Raw genomic sequence first — 13993 nt, 5'->3', positions numbered from 1 at the left:
ACTCCTGCACCTAATTCATATGTTTGAATACTACACTTGGTCGTGGAGCCCAATGAGCAATCGACTTACATGTGCTTTTTGGAGAGCTACATTTATATTTAGAAGTTGCTTTATCAAAGAAATATCACCTCATTAACCTTTAATAGGTTTTCTCTCGCTCTTAACTCACCGCAGAGCAATCCTGAGGACATTTTTTAGATCAATCCCGTTACCATGGAAACCTCCGACCGCCACCGCGTGCTACTCAGCTTTTTAAAGGCAGGACAACGCACGCCTGTTATTGCGCGTGCGTATTCAGGAGCGACGTCGGAACGCTCAAGTGCGCGGCGTGCTGGTTCAGACAGGATGCGCGCGCCTGCATATTTCTTTAAAAGGCACGCGCGAGTGCGTCGTTATTTTGCTTTACGCGCGCGGGGCTGATGATGCGCTCGCGCGTAGATTGTGACGCGCGTGCAACCGGAGTGCTGGATTCCCGTGGTGCAGCGCGTGGCTGCTCAGTCAGAGTCGCTGGAGTGTTTGCTTCGCTTCTGTCTCGGCTGCTCTGCTCGGACTGGGTCGGGTGGTGTGGTGCCGGTTCGCTTCAGGCAGTGACAGACAGCGGAGAAAGTGAGGCGCACTCTGGACACACGGAGCCACCCGAGAGCGCCGCGGCGGAATATGACGGTTCCGACCGGCCCTACTGCAGCCGCCGCTCTTCGCAGCTACTTCCTCAGACTCTGCGCTTCTTGTTAGCGGACCTCCCTCCCCCCGGCTCCCCGTCCCTTTCCTTTCCCTCTTCCCTCCCCACCTCCTCCTAACCCCCTCCCCCGTCCCCTCCACCGCCGCGCCGTTGTTGCCACACTGCCGCCAAATGACACCCACCCCGCAGCAGATCAAGGACCAGCTGCTCCAGGCCATAGACAAGGATGCCAATGTAAGAACCAGGCCGTGTGCCTGCACGCAGGCCCCGGGATCCGGCCGGTGGCGGCCCGGGGTCTGTCTGTGTGTGTGAAAGCGTGTGTAAGAGTGTGAGTGCGGCCTAGCAGAACAGGCTTTGACCCCAGGCCCTCGATGAGTGAGTGTGGAGAGGACTGGAGTGAGGCGGGTCGGATAGAAATAGCCTGGGATCTATTGCGCCTTGTGCAGGGCTCCGGGATGATCTTCCCAGCGTGGAGTAGCAGCAGGATTTCTCTAAACCATGTCAGCTCCCAGCTTTCAAAGGGCTTTATAGCACGTTCTGGTTTTTAACTTATCACAAATCACATGCACAATGATTCGTCCCAAAATATATAAAGTTTTAAACAACTATTAATGATTGTTGTCACCTAAATCTTGGGAAGTTTCTCCTATTAAAATGGTGACCAACTGTTGTACTCCTCACTGCCATCTTTTTCAACTTAATTGTACACACACTCAGATGGCACTGAACATACTTACCTGAAGTGTGAAGTTGATTTGTGATATTTAATATATCAATCTGGTAAACCAAAGTAGCGTCATACACATTTAGTTAAAATTGTAAGTTGATAGCCACACTTTAAACGTCCTATCTTGTTTCCTTTCTTCAAATCTCCCCCCCCCCCCCATAGAAAGTAGGAGTTGGAATTATTTCGTGTTGTGGCTAATGTTAGATCTGGGGGAATTGAATGTAACATTTTTGGGTTGAAGTAATTGCTTTACGGTCAGGGAAACACATACGGGAGAGCAGATAAAACAGCCAAACAGGAAGTGACTAATGGAATGATGGGTATTTTGAAGCTCCCGAGTAACATGAGCACAAGAATAAATTTGTTAGGAAAACACCGAATTTTAGGATAATTCTCATTTGACTTGTAAAATTTTAGTGATTCTTGTGTATGAAGCTTGCTGGGTTCCATAAATCAGGATTTCTGACATTTCAGCTGGTGAAGTAACAGCTGCCTTGTGAAGTAGAGGAATTCTGCTGCTTTATATTGGCGAATGTCTTGTATGGCTGGTTTTGATGTGTTTTCAAGTTATTGCATAAAAAGACAATACTGTGTCCTTCCTGACCAATGTAGGCTCGTGATAACTGATTGCTTTCGTCCAGAGAACTTGTTCAGAAAATATGTACTAGCATTTCCATTCTTTTGAAAATAAATAAGTGAATTTTAGAGTAATAGCATTTGCAAAGTGATGTCATGGTGTTCAGTTGCAAGTTCAAATTTTTTGCTGTTCATTATGTAGAAGAAAGTAAAATTTAAACAATAGGACAAATCTTTTTTATGGATGGACAAAATTTGCAGTTTATCTCAAACTCAGATTTGCTGAGGAAGTTTTTTTTAATGTAACTGTCTAATATGGTGAAAGAGTTCTGTGTCAGGTATTTTCCCTCTATTCTTTTACAGCTTGCTTTTACACCAGTTTGTGTGATCTGGCACCAGAGGATGATCTGAGGAAAATTATACAGTCTTAGAAACTTACAGCACAGAAGGAGGCCATTTGTGCTTGTGCTGGTTCTTTGAAAGAGCAGTTCTGCTTAGTTCCCCCATCTCTGCTTTTTGTCTGTAACCCTGTGAGTTCCTCATCCTCAGTACCTATCTAACTCACTTTTAAAATTATTTGTGGAATCGGCTTCCACCTTCTCACGTCGAGCGTTTGTTTCTTCTCCCCTGTAAATCTTTTTTTCCAGTGATTTTGAATCCATCACCTAATTATGGACCCACTTGCTAGAGTAAATTGGGAAAATATATTCCATCTATCAAAACCCCTCATCTTGAAAACTTTTATAAGGCCACCTTTAAATTTCTCTGTTCCAAGGAGAGCATTCCATTTTTTGCAATGTCTTCTCATAACTGAAGCCCCTCCTCTGTGGTAACATCCTGGTAAATCTCCTCTGTATCCTTTTTAAAGCCTTTGCATCTTCTCTTGAAGTGTAGTGCCCAGAATTGTCCACAATATTCCAGCTGAGGCCTAACCAGTAATTATTTATAAAGTTGTAGCATGATTTTTATATTCCTCTATTTGTAAGTGTTTTTTTAACCACCTTATCAATTTGCCCTGCCACCTTTAAGGACTTGTGTACATGAACACCAAGGTCTCTCTGCTGATCTACGCTTTTCAAAATTGTGCCATTTATAGTGTGCTGGCTTTCTGTATTAGTCCTCCCAAAGTGCATCACTTCTTGAACTCCATTTCTCTAACTATTCTCATCATGATCTACTGTTAAATTTCAAATTATCTGCAAACTTTATAATGTTGCTCCCTATGCCCTTTATAAAAATTGCAAAGCTTAGAGGATCCATAATTGACCCTTGGGCAAAATCAGTGTAAACCATCTCACACTAAAACATCGATCCACCACTACCACCCTTTGCTTTTAGTTACTGAGCCAATTTTGTATCCGTATAATCAGTTTCCATAGACTTCCATCTTCTGATTAAGCCTTCTGTGTGGCACTTTGTCGATTGCCTTCTGAAAATCCATTGTGCAACAGCTGCTGTACTACCTTGATCAACATTCTCTGTTATCTATGAATTCAGTCAAGCTAGTCAAACATATTTTAACTTTATCAAATCTACTCTGGCTTTCTTAGATTAACCCATGCTTTTCCAAATGAAAATTCTTGTCTCTGGTTTCCACTAACCTCCCCACCACTGATTTTCAGCTGACTGGCCTATAGTTTTCTGGTTTGTCCCCCTCACCTTCAATTGTGTTCTATCACCTGCAAGCACCACCCCCACCCCCCACCCTGGGCCAGTCTTTTGGCACAAACTACTCCTGTATCCAATGAGATTGAAATATTGTCACCAATGCTGCTGCTGTTTCTACCTTTGCTTCTTTTAACAACCTAGGATGCATTCCATCTGGACCAACTGGCTTACCAATTTCAGTAATCTTTTTTAGTAGATCTTCTCTATTACAATCCTGTCCATAACTTCCATCTCTTTTAGTGTAATTTTCACATCACTTCCTTTGTGTAGACAGATACAAAGCATTGTTTATTACCGTAGTCATGTCATCTGTCTCTACCTGAAGATTCCCCTTTGGTTCCTTCATAGGCCCAACCTTTTCCTTGGCAAACCTCTTACACTTTGTTCACAATATTTTAAGGTTCAATTTAATGTCTCCTAATCTTTTTTCTCTCTGCCCCTCGCGTTAACTTTTTCAATTCCCTCCTGTACTTTCCATAATCTTCCTGATTAATAACTGAATCTTGCGCCTGACATTTGTCATAAGCCTCCTTTTTCTGTTTTATTTTAACTTTTATTTTCTTTATCATCCAGGGCACATTAGCTTTAGATGCACTACCTTTTCCCTTCAAAGGAATATGCTTAGTTTGTTTCTGAAGCATCTCTTTCTCAGTGCCTCCATTGCTCTGTTACTGCTTTATCAATCTACCTGTACCAAGTCCCTTCTTAAATTGCCGAAATCGGCTCGCTCTCAGTTGAGCATTTTTACCTTTGATATTTTCTGGTCTCTTTCCATAATTACTTTATGGTCACTCTTAGCTAGGTAATCTTCTACTGTAACACTCCAATTGCCCTACTTCATTTCCCAGAGCCAGATCCAAAACTCCTTCCTTGTTTGACTGGAGACATATTGATGGAGAAAGTTCTCCTGGGCGGCACAGTGGCGCAGTGGTTAGCACCGCAGCCTCACAGCTCCAGGGACCCGGGTTCGATTCTGGGTACTGCCTGTGCAGAGTTTGCAAGTTCTCCCTGTGTCTGTGTGGGTTTTCGCCGGGTGCTCCAGTTTCCTCCCACTTCCAAAAGATTTGCAGGTGATAGGTAAATTGGCTGTTGTAAATTGCCCCTAGTGTAGGTAGGTGGTAGGGAATATGGGATTACTGTAGGGTTAGTATAAATGGGTGGTTGTTGGTCGGCACAGACTCGGTGGGCCGAAGGGCCTGTTTCAGTGCTATATCTCTTTTATATAAAAAAAAAAGAGAAATTCTTCCCTGACCTTAGTACTGTGTTTTTCCCAGGCTATATTAGTGTAACTAAAGTCTCCTAATATCAGTACTCTATTGTTGAAATTTGCCAACAAATTTGCTAATCTGTCCCCTCACTCCTATGGAAGGCGTGACTTCCTTACAAGATGTTTTGTTTTTGGTGGTATCCCTGTTGGCTAAATACATCCCTGTCTCAAGTTGGCACATTTGTTTTTACTAGTTCAGGGAAATTATTGCTTGTGTACGGCTGTTGTGTTGTGGTAACATACTGTTGCGATAAGTCATATTTTCCTATGTCCTAATATTTTTCTTGAATTTATTGAATTTCTTCAGACTTACCTTTAAATGTTAAAATCTTTAATCTTTCATTCTGGCCATCACTCATCTATAAGTTTATTTACAGCTCCGGGTTCTTTTTCCTTTATTACCTCTATTGTATAGGCCTGAAGCATGGCATTGTCACTTTTTCACACCATACCAAATGATGGCTAAAATTCTAATCCAGCCAGGAACCGTCTGGTATCATTATTCTAATGCTGGAACTTTCCGAACCAGATATACTGAGTCGAACCTGACACTGAATCCACAAAAAGACTGGAAAGCATTCTGGTACTGACCAGGCTGTTAGTGCAACCACAAAGGACAAGATGAGCTTCAAGCATTAAGCCCATTAGTGTTCAAGAACTAGTGCCCATCAACAATATTGGCACAAGCAAGGATTATATTTGCCACATTGCCTGGTCCTTAGATATGGATTGAAGTTGATTTCATCAGCATGGTTGATCTCTGTATACTTATTCTCTTGACTGATGACAATGGCAAGATTTGGTGCAATTGATACTTTCCTTTTTGTTTTGACTGCAGCATTGAGAGCCACACCAGTAACTCAATACTCTAAGAAAAATCCTCTTTTAGTACCATGGGATTATTGCTGATTTGCACTGAGAAGATGGCTCCTCAAAAGACCAATGATGGATGTTTGCCAGTCTTTCTCCACTGCGGCATGGTTTCATTGTCATCAACCTCTGGCAGTGCAGACATTGTTTTGGGGCACAAGCACCCATTGGTATATTACACTGCAAAGCATCAGGCATATATTTGGGTGCCACTTATTTAGAGGATGAGTTCTGTATTGGCTTGGCAAGTGTAAACCAGCAAGTAACCATTGCACATAGCGACTTTGCATCTGCCTGGGTGCATTCTGCAAATCCTGGGCACTGTCTTAAGTTTTGGGTATATCGGTAATTTAATAAAGTGCAAGGACTGCTAAATCCTGAGTGGTAAGTTGTCACTTCTAGATTTGCCACTATCACGCCTCCATCTAGGGTCTCATTGGTAGAGCCAGTGTTTGCAAAATAAGAAATCAGGACTCTCCTCCCCAACCTTCTCTGCTGGTTGTGCCTGCAGAATTGGCCGTGGAACCTTTTTGCTTCCAGTGGGTAAATTGAGGTTGGATCTGGATAAGAGGAGTAGGAAAATTAGAATGATGTGCCAGCTTTCTCTGAATTGAGGCTATTTTAACTCCAGAGTGATGCACAGTCAGAATACATCAGTTCAGAAATTCCTGTCCTGAGATTGAACCATTAACTCCCATATTTTGATTTTTAAGGAGGTTCCTATGTCTCTGGATCACCATCTGGAGATTCTACAGATGTGCACCAGCAGCCGTTGGGTAAGAATGAAACCCTTTAGTGGTCTAACCTCCCTTACTACAAGCTCAGGTAATGAGCTGCTGATCTGGAACTTAGACCTCGTAACTGTCAATGAAGCAGTATTAAAGGGCTATAAGCAGCAACTGCAAAAGCTTATGCACGATGGCTTCACTGACACCTACTGAGAAATCAGCTGCTCTTGTTTACCGATCTAGGCAGGGACCACAGGAGCAAACCTTTTATGTCTTTGGCTAGAGCTCCTGAGAAGTCTGCCTTGGAACCTGTTTTCCTTGTTTGAGGCCTGGACCGTGATTCTTGCCACAGATTTCCCATTACTCTACACTAAGATCTGTGCGACCAACATAGACTCTTCCTGTATTTTCAAACTGTACCATTGTGATTTTTACAGTTGGATCATTCTTCCGCGGGACACTTTATTAAGTGGTCTCTCATCTGCAGCAATTGAACAAATTCATGTAGATTGGGAAAATATTTTTTTTCACATTTTTGCGTCCCTCAAAGTCTGGATGGTACTGTCTCATTCTTGGTCACAGGACAAATTCTAGCTCAAGCAAAAGTTCGGATGATAAACGTGCCCTAGATCATTGACAATTTCCTGCATGGAGATCCTTCTTCATTTCATTCAGCTATATCATCAATAGTATCTCATTCCCTTTTGTGCAAAATAGCTCTCATTGGCACTGTTCGATGTGGTTCTTCAAACTTAATCTGTACTTGGATGATTGACTTGAGAAACTGTTCAAACAGCTATGCTTCAGGTGTTGCCAGTTAGTCCAGGAGCTCAGCTTATTTATCTCATCTGGGAGGAAAAAGAGAAAAAAATAAGATTGCACATGCCTTATTTCCACAGCCTTGGGCAAAGTTTTCTTGCCTCCCAGCCAGTTTGTAGTCTAGTGTGAGATCATAAATAAATGAATAATACTTATTTATTCCCTGATGGTAGTCATTTTGACCCAAATGGAATCTCTGCAGTTGAGTTTGCTTCACCAATGGTTTTCCTGAAAATCGCCATTATATTAATTGGAGTTGAAGTAAACTTAAACTCTAACTCTGGCTCTGAAGCAGTGGTCTCTGGAGCATCAGGTTTTGGGCTTCAATTAACACCCTTCAGCTAATACTGTTGCCTCTGGGAGGAGGTGAGCACCTTGCTTCTAATAGTTGGACCCACAGTAGGTGGATAGCATGAGAGACCAGTTGGGAATGTCACAAATGGTATGTCTAGTTCTGACATTTTCAGATTAGCGAAGGATGCCAGTACATCTCTGGCCATAATGGTAATTGTCCAATATATTAACAAAGTAGGACCCGCACTTGCCCTTTTTTCAAGGCATTGATGAACCTTGCTTGAGTTGCATAAACCACTTTTATTACTGGAAACAAATATTTTTGTACTACTTGATTCCATTTCTCTATTCTTTGGGATATTGGAGAAGACCAAAGAGGAAGGGAGAATTTTCTGATAACATTAGTTGTGATGCTAAAAGTTCTTGGATGTCTTTGTATTGAATAGTACCTTGTCCTACTACGCCACAAAAGAGCCTGATAGGCTAGTTTCTGCACTTGAGCCCAGTGTACTTATAATTGACTGCTTGTATAACCTGAAACATTATCAGGCCAAGCTGTGCAGTTATCAGTAGTGGGAAAAATTGTCTTCCTGAAAATCATTTACTGATTGGAATTATTTCTGAATGGAAGGAATTTGATTAATGATGCTCCTTTTTTAACATCGTTCTTCATCCATCAAAATTTAACATCCATTCTTGTATATCTTCTAAAACTGAAATCTAGTCTATTGTACTAGTGACTGCCATCTCATATTTTGATTCTCTTGCTCAGGTTTCATTATGGAGAAAATTCTCTGTCTTAGTTGACAAGGTTTGTCTGGAATTTGAATCCACATCTGGTATCAAACTCCACTCTCTCTCCAAATCTTTCTCTTAGTATTGGTAATTTGAAATAACTGTTCTGGAAAGCTTGCATTGTTGCTACTGGTTTCTGCACACAGTTTGAGAGAAATAGTTGCTGGATATCAAATAGTCTTAGCTGATTTCATTTAGTGGGCTACTTGGGTGTGCCAAAGCTTGCAGCACCTTTTGGATCCAAAAAATCCCTAATTTTTATTCTCATCAGGTAATAAGTTTATCACTAAAGTAAGTCTTGATTGATTGTCAGAAAATGCAAAGTCTCCATGAAATGTCATTCATATCTTCCATGGTTGCAATTTGAATATCCTGATGTCTATAAATACATAGCCATTACCTAGAATAAACACATGGCTTCACTAAGCATTTGGAAACTGTGCTTTTTGAATTTTTATCTAAGGACCTCTGTTTGTTCTGAGTAATGCTTGGTTAATGTTCAGTGATATTTGGGGAAAGGAAGACTATATATATCTGAGGATTTTGTTTTTTTGGGGAGTATTCTCCATATTCTAGAATTCCACCTAACTGTATCCTCAGGTCTTGCAGAGAATGGGGTAGATTTGGAGCAAAAATAAATTGATGCTGCAGGTGAGGCATTGTGTGCTGTACGGTAGCACCCAGAGCACCTCTGAGATCACCAAACATCTTGAGAAAGATTGTCCTTTGATGTGATTTCCCCCAGCAAAACATGCTGTGGTGCCAGATCATTTTAGCAGTGTATCTAGGATGCTTCCTAGAAGAATGAAGACCTTGCAAGGTAGGCAATCTTACTTTCTGAATATCTTTAAGTTCCAATTCTGTGCCTTTATTCTTAAGCATAGCACAGTGATGGAAATTTGTGACGTTGGTGAGTTTAATCAGTGTGTTGACTCTGATTTATGGTGATTTTGGATGCCTATCTGGAACATTTCTCACTGTTTAAAGGAATGTATTAGAATAATTTTTTTATTTTTATGACTATCACTCATGATTAGGACTTGCATTGTGTTGAACTGTTTGGGGATCTGGAATGCTCTTAAACATTGTAAGTTGATATAACATATGTATAATCAGTGAATGATTGCATCGTTCTGTTGTGGTACTCTTGGGAAGAAAATAGAAATGGCAAACTATTACTTAAAAGATCTATGATTTAATTGGGTTTATTCTTTGAACTGCTTAGTAATGACTTCCAGTCCATGGCATCATGCACAAATTTTTCTTTAATTTTTTACTTTTTCCCCTTCTCCCCCAACCCCCACCCATACCCAAATTTCTTCTTGAATTGATCTTAATAGCCACAATTTAAAAAGAAACTGTATCAGCATCTGATTTTCTTGTTGACGATTGAGTTACACTATTGGTTTCGTCTGTTGTCTGGAGAGAGGGTCCTGCTGTTGTCGGACCTTATCCATTTTTGCATCGATAGAATATAGTTATGAACCCCACTGTGAGAGGGAGTGGGTGGGTGAGTGAGACTTGAAGTTTTGCCATAATTATGCAGGTTAAAAACCATAACACTCATTTCTGTGTAGCAAATGATTGCAAAGAGAACGCATTTTAAAATTGAAATTTCTGGCTCCATTGTATTGTGACATTTTAAAATAGTTTTGGCACAGCTGATTGGTCTAAAGGGTTGAAATATGTATCTAGTTGTGTAGGTTGGCTTACAGAATCTCTCGACGTTTAGTATTCAAATAATCCTTTGAGTTTCCTATCTTCATGTCTAATTACATTTGAGGAAATGTATCTGACTGGACTGGCTGAGAAAAATGGAATATTTCCCACCTTGTTTCCAAGTGATGCTGGAGACTGGTGATCTGGTAAATAGATAAGAGATAAAGGTCAACCAGGCCAGTTCATGTTTTTTTTTCCCTCCAGGACAATATATATATTTAAAAATTTGAAGTTTTAACCAAGCTGTCAATGGTTTATTTCAATGTTTATAGCTGTGAAGTTTTAAAATCTATTTTAATCAATAATCTTGTTTAATTGTGAAGGTACTATTTTTAGTATTCCTATTCCAGAATTACATCTAAGGAAAGAGGTACATCATTTGACTGGCAGTGTAGGTACTTCCTACCCATATAGCTGGAAGTTTAAAGGACTCCATAAAATATCTTTCTCATATAAAGCTTTTCCTTTTATACGTGTGGTCCAAGTTACAAAAGTTACTCCAAAGGTACAAGACTTGTTATGGGATGGTTTTAAAGTACTGGCAAGAAATCAAGTAGTCTAATACTTAATTGATTCTACTGACCCAATAAGAGTAGTTTTCAGTCTTCGTTATATGGCCTACTATGGGTGCATTATTTTTCTACTGGTTTTAAAATCAGGAGTTACATGGGTAACCCACTTTTGCCAACGGAAAAAGGGTTCTTTGCCTGCCCTGGTGAGACTGCATCCTAAATCATTGTCCTAAAAGGTCAAGTTTCTCATTAAAGTGAGCTTGGGCTGCTTTTGTTTGTGCGTAGAATATATCAAGGTAAAGCTCAGTTCATAATCATGCAAACCACCTATTGAAGTAATTTCATTTTTGTTCATTGGGCGATGTCAAGTATTCAGTTTATTGGTTTACTCTGCTGGTGATATCTGCCCCAAATTCTGTTTAAAGCTTTAGTCCTTTTATTAAAAAAAGTCACTTTTGTGTGTGATCTGCTGCATTATCAATACATGGAACAACGTTCAAAGAAACTATCTAAAAAGCAAAAACTGTCAAACATGGTAAAATAGTGTAAATTTCCTGACAACTCTGTACCCTGTACATTTAATATTTGGAGTTTAATTTCTGGAATAACTGACTCAGGAATCCATTTGATTTCTTCAAAAATTTGAAATACTAGTTGCAGCATTTGTCCAAATATGTGGAAATTAACTCTTAGGATTTGTAGCAGTCTATTAATTATCTGTTTCGGAGGAGTGATCAGGGAAGAGGTGCACACCAGTGCTGAAAGTCCAGTGGTTTGTCCACTCCATGAAATAGGACAAATATGTTAGACATGTGGAGTACCAAGTCGGCAAATTCTCTTCCCATCCCAAAGCAAAAAAAAACCTTACACTTCATTGTCAACATGGTATTTCATTTTTGTATTTCGTAGTGCATTGCCTAGCAAATGTAGAATTTTATAAACATACAAAATAGGAGTAGGCCATTCGGCCCTTTGAGACTGCTCCGTCATTCATTATGATCATGGCTGATCATCCAACTCAGTAACCTGTTCCCGCTTTCCCCCCATATCCTTTGATCCCTTTCCCCCCCAAGAGCTATATCGAACTCCTTGAAAACGTACAATGTTTTGGCCTTAACCGCTTTCTGTAGCGAATTCCACAGGTTCACCACTCTGGGTGAAGTAATTTCTTCTCATCTCAGTCCTGAAAGGTTTACCCCGTATCCTTAGACTATGATCCCTGGTTCTGGACTTGCCCACCATTGGGAACATCCTTCCTGCATCTACCCTGTCAAGTCCTGTTAGAATTTTATAGGTTCCTATGAGATCCCCCCTCACTCTTCTGAACTCCAGCGAATATAATCCTAACCGACTCGATCTCTCCTCATATGTCAGTCCTGCCATCCCAGAAATCAGTCTGGTAAACCTTTGCTGCACTCCCTCTATAGCAAGAACATCCTTCCTCAGATAAGGAGACCTAAACTGCACACAATATTCCAGGTGTGGCCTCACTAAGGCGCTGTATAATTGCAGCAATACATCCCTGCTCCTGTACTCTAATCCACTCGCTATGAAGGCCAACATACCATTTGCCTTTTTTACTGCCTGTTGCACCTGCATGCTTACCTTTATCGAATTGTGTATGAGAACACCCAGGTCTCGTTGCATATTCACCTCTCTGTTTAGAGCCGTTCAGATAATCTGCCTTCCTGTTTTTGCTACCAAAGTGAATAACCTCACATTAATGCACGTAATTCTGCATCTGCCATGCATTCTCCCACTCACTCAACTTGGCCAAATCACCCTGAAGCCGCTTTGCATTCTCCTCACAAATCGCCCTCCCACAACTCACCTTCCCACCCCGTTTTGTGTCATCTGCAAATTTGGAGATATTACATTTAGTTCCCTTATCTAAATCATTAATATATATTGTGAATAGCTGGGGTTCTAGCACCGATCCCTGCGGTACCCCACTAGTCACTGCCTGCCATTCGGAAAAAGACACATTTATTCCTACTTTTTGTTTCCTGTCTGCCAACCAATTTTCTAACCATCGAAATACACTACCCCCAATCCCATGCACTTTAATTTTACACGTTAATCTCTTATGTGGGACTTTGTCGAAAGCCTTCTGAAAGTCCAAATAAACCACATCCACTGGCTGTCCCTCATCAACTCTACTAGTTACATCCTCAAATAATTCTAGTAGATTTGTCAAGCATGATTTTCCTTTCGTAAATCCATGCTCACTCTGTCCGATTCTACCACTGTTCTCCAAGTGCTCTGCTATAAAATCTTTGATAATGGACTCTAGAATTTTGCCCACTACCGACGTCAGGCTGACTGGTCTATAATTCCCTGCTTTCTCTCTACCTCCCTTTTTAAATCATGGGGTTACATTAGCTACCCTCCAATCTGTAGGAACTGTTGCAGAGTCTATAGAATCTTGGAAGATGACCACCAAAGCATCCACTATTTCTAGGGCCACTTCCTTAAGTACTCTGGGATGTAGATTATCAGGCCCTGGGGATTTATCAGCCTTCAATCCCATCAATTTCCTCAACACCATTTCTCTACTAATACTGATTTCCTTCAGTTCCTCTCTCTCTCACTAAACCCTGTGTTCCCCAACATTTCTGATATGATATTTGTGTCCTCCTTTGTGAAGACCGAACCAAAGTATGCATTTAGTTGGTCAGCCATTTCTTTGTTCCCCATAATAAATTCCCCTGTTTCTGACTGTAAAGGACCTACATTTGTCTTTACCAATCTTTTTCTCTTCGCATACGTATAAGAACTCTTAGTCAGTTTTTATGTTCCCCGCAAGCTTGCTCTCGTACTCTATTTTCCCCTTAATCAATCCCTTGGTCCTCCTTTTGCTGAATTCTAAACTGCTCCCAATCCTCAGGTCTGTTTTTTCTGACAAATCTGTATGCCTATTCGGATCTAATGCTATCTCTAATTTCCCTTGTAAGCCATGGTTTGGCTACCTTTCCCGTTTTACTTTTGCGCCAGACAGGGATAAACAATTGTTGCAGTTCATCCATGCGCTCTTTGAATGTTTGCCATTGCCTATCCACCGTCATCCCTTTAAGTAGAGTTTCCCAATCCGTCATAGCCAACCCGCGCCTCGTACCTTCATAGTTTCCTTTATTAAGATTCAGGACCCTAGTCTCAGAATCAACTACGTCACTCTCCAGCTTGATGAAGAATTCTATCATATTATGGTCGCTCATCCTCAAGGGGTCTCGCACAACTAGCTTCTCAATTATTCCCCTCATTACACAATGCCCAGTCTAGGATGGCCTGTTCTCTAGTTGGTTCCTCAACATATTGGTCCAGAAAATCATCCCATATACA

At 40.9% G+C, this 13993-nt stretch overlaps 1 protein-coding gene across 4 annotated transcripts in view; it reads left to right on the top strand.

Annotated features, from left to right (window-relative positions):
- The first annotated feature begins 461 nt into the window (after window positions 1–461).
- The window catches only part of crsp7 (cofactor required for Sp1 transcriptional activation, subunit 7), a 178334-nt gene continuing 164802 nt past the window's right edge, over window positions 462–13993 (top strand). Inside the window, exons 1-2 of one of the 4 annotated variants that reach the window (XM_068016645.1) lie at window positions 825–913; window positions 2346–2512. Coding sequence is in view for 1 of the 4 variants with exons in the window: in XM_068016644.1 (XP_067872745.1) it covers window positions 851–913 (63 nt within the window). In the remaining 3 variants the exon portion in view is untranslated. The other 3 variants (XM_068016644.1, XM_068016648.1, XM_068016646.1) reach the window with 3 other exon arrangements.

This window comes from Heterodontus francisci, chromosome 36, assembly GCF_036365525.1.
Source record: "Heterodontus francisci isolate sHetFra1 chromosome 36, sHetFra1.hap1, whole genome shotgun sequence".
In the NCBI taxonomy this organism is placed as follows: domain Eukaryota; kingdom Metazoa; phylum Chordata; class Chondrichthyes; order Heterodontiformes; family Heterodontidae; genus Heterodontus; species Heterodontus francisci.
The sequence above is the reverse complement of the archived record's forward strand: the minus strand, read 5'-3'. Positions and strand labels throughout refer to the sequence as shown.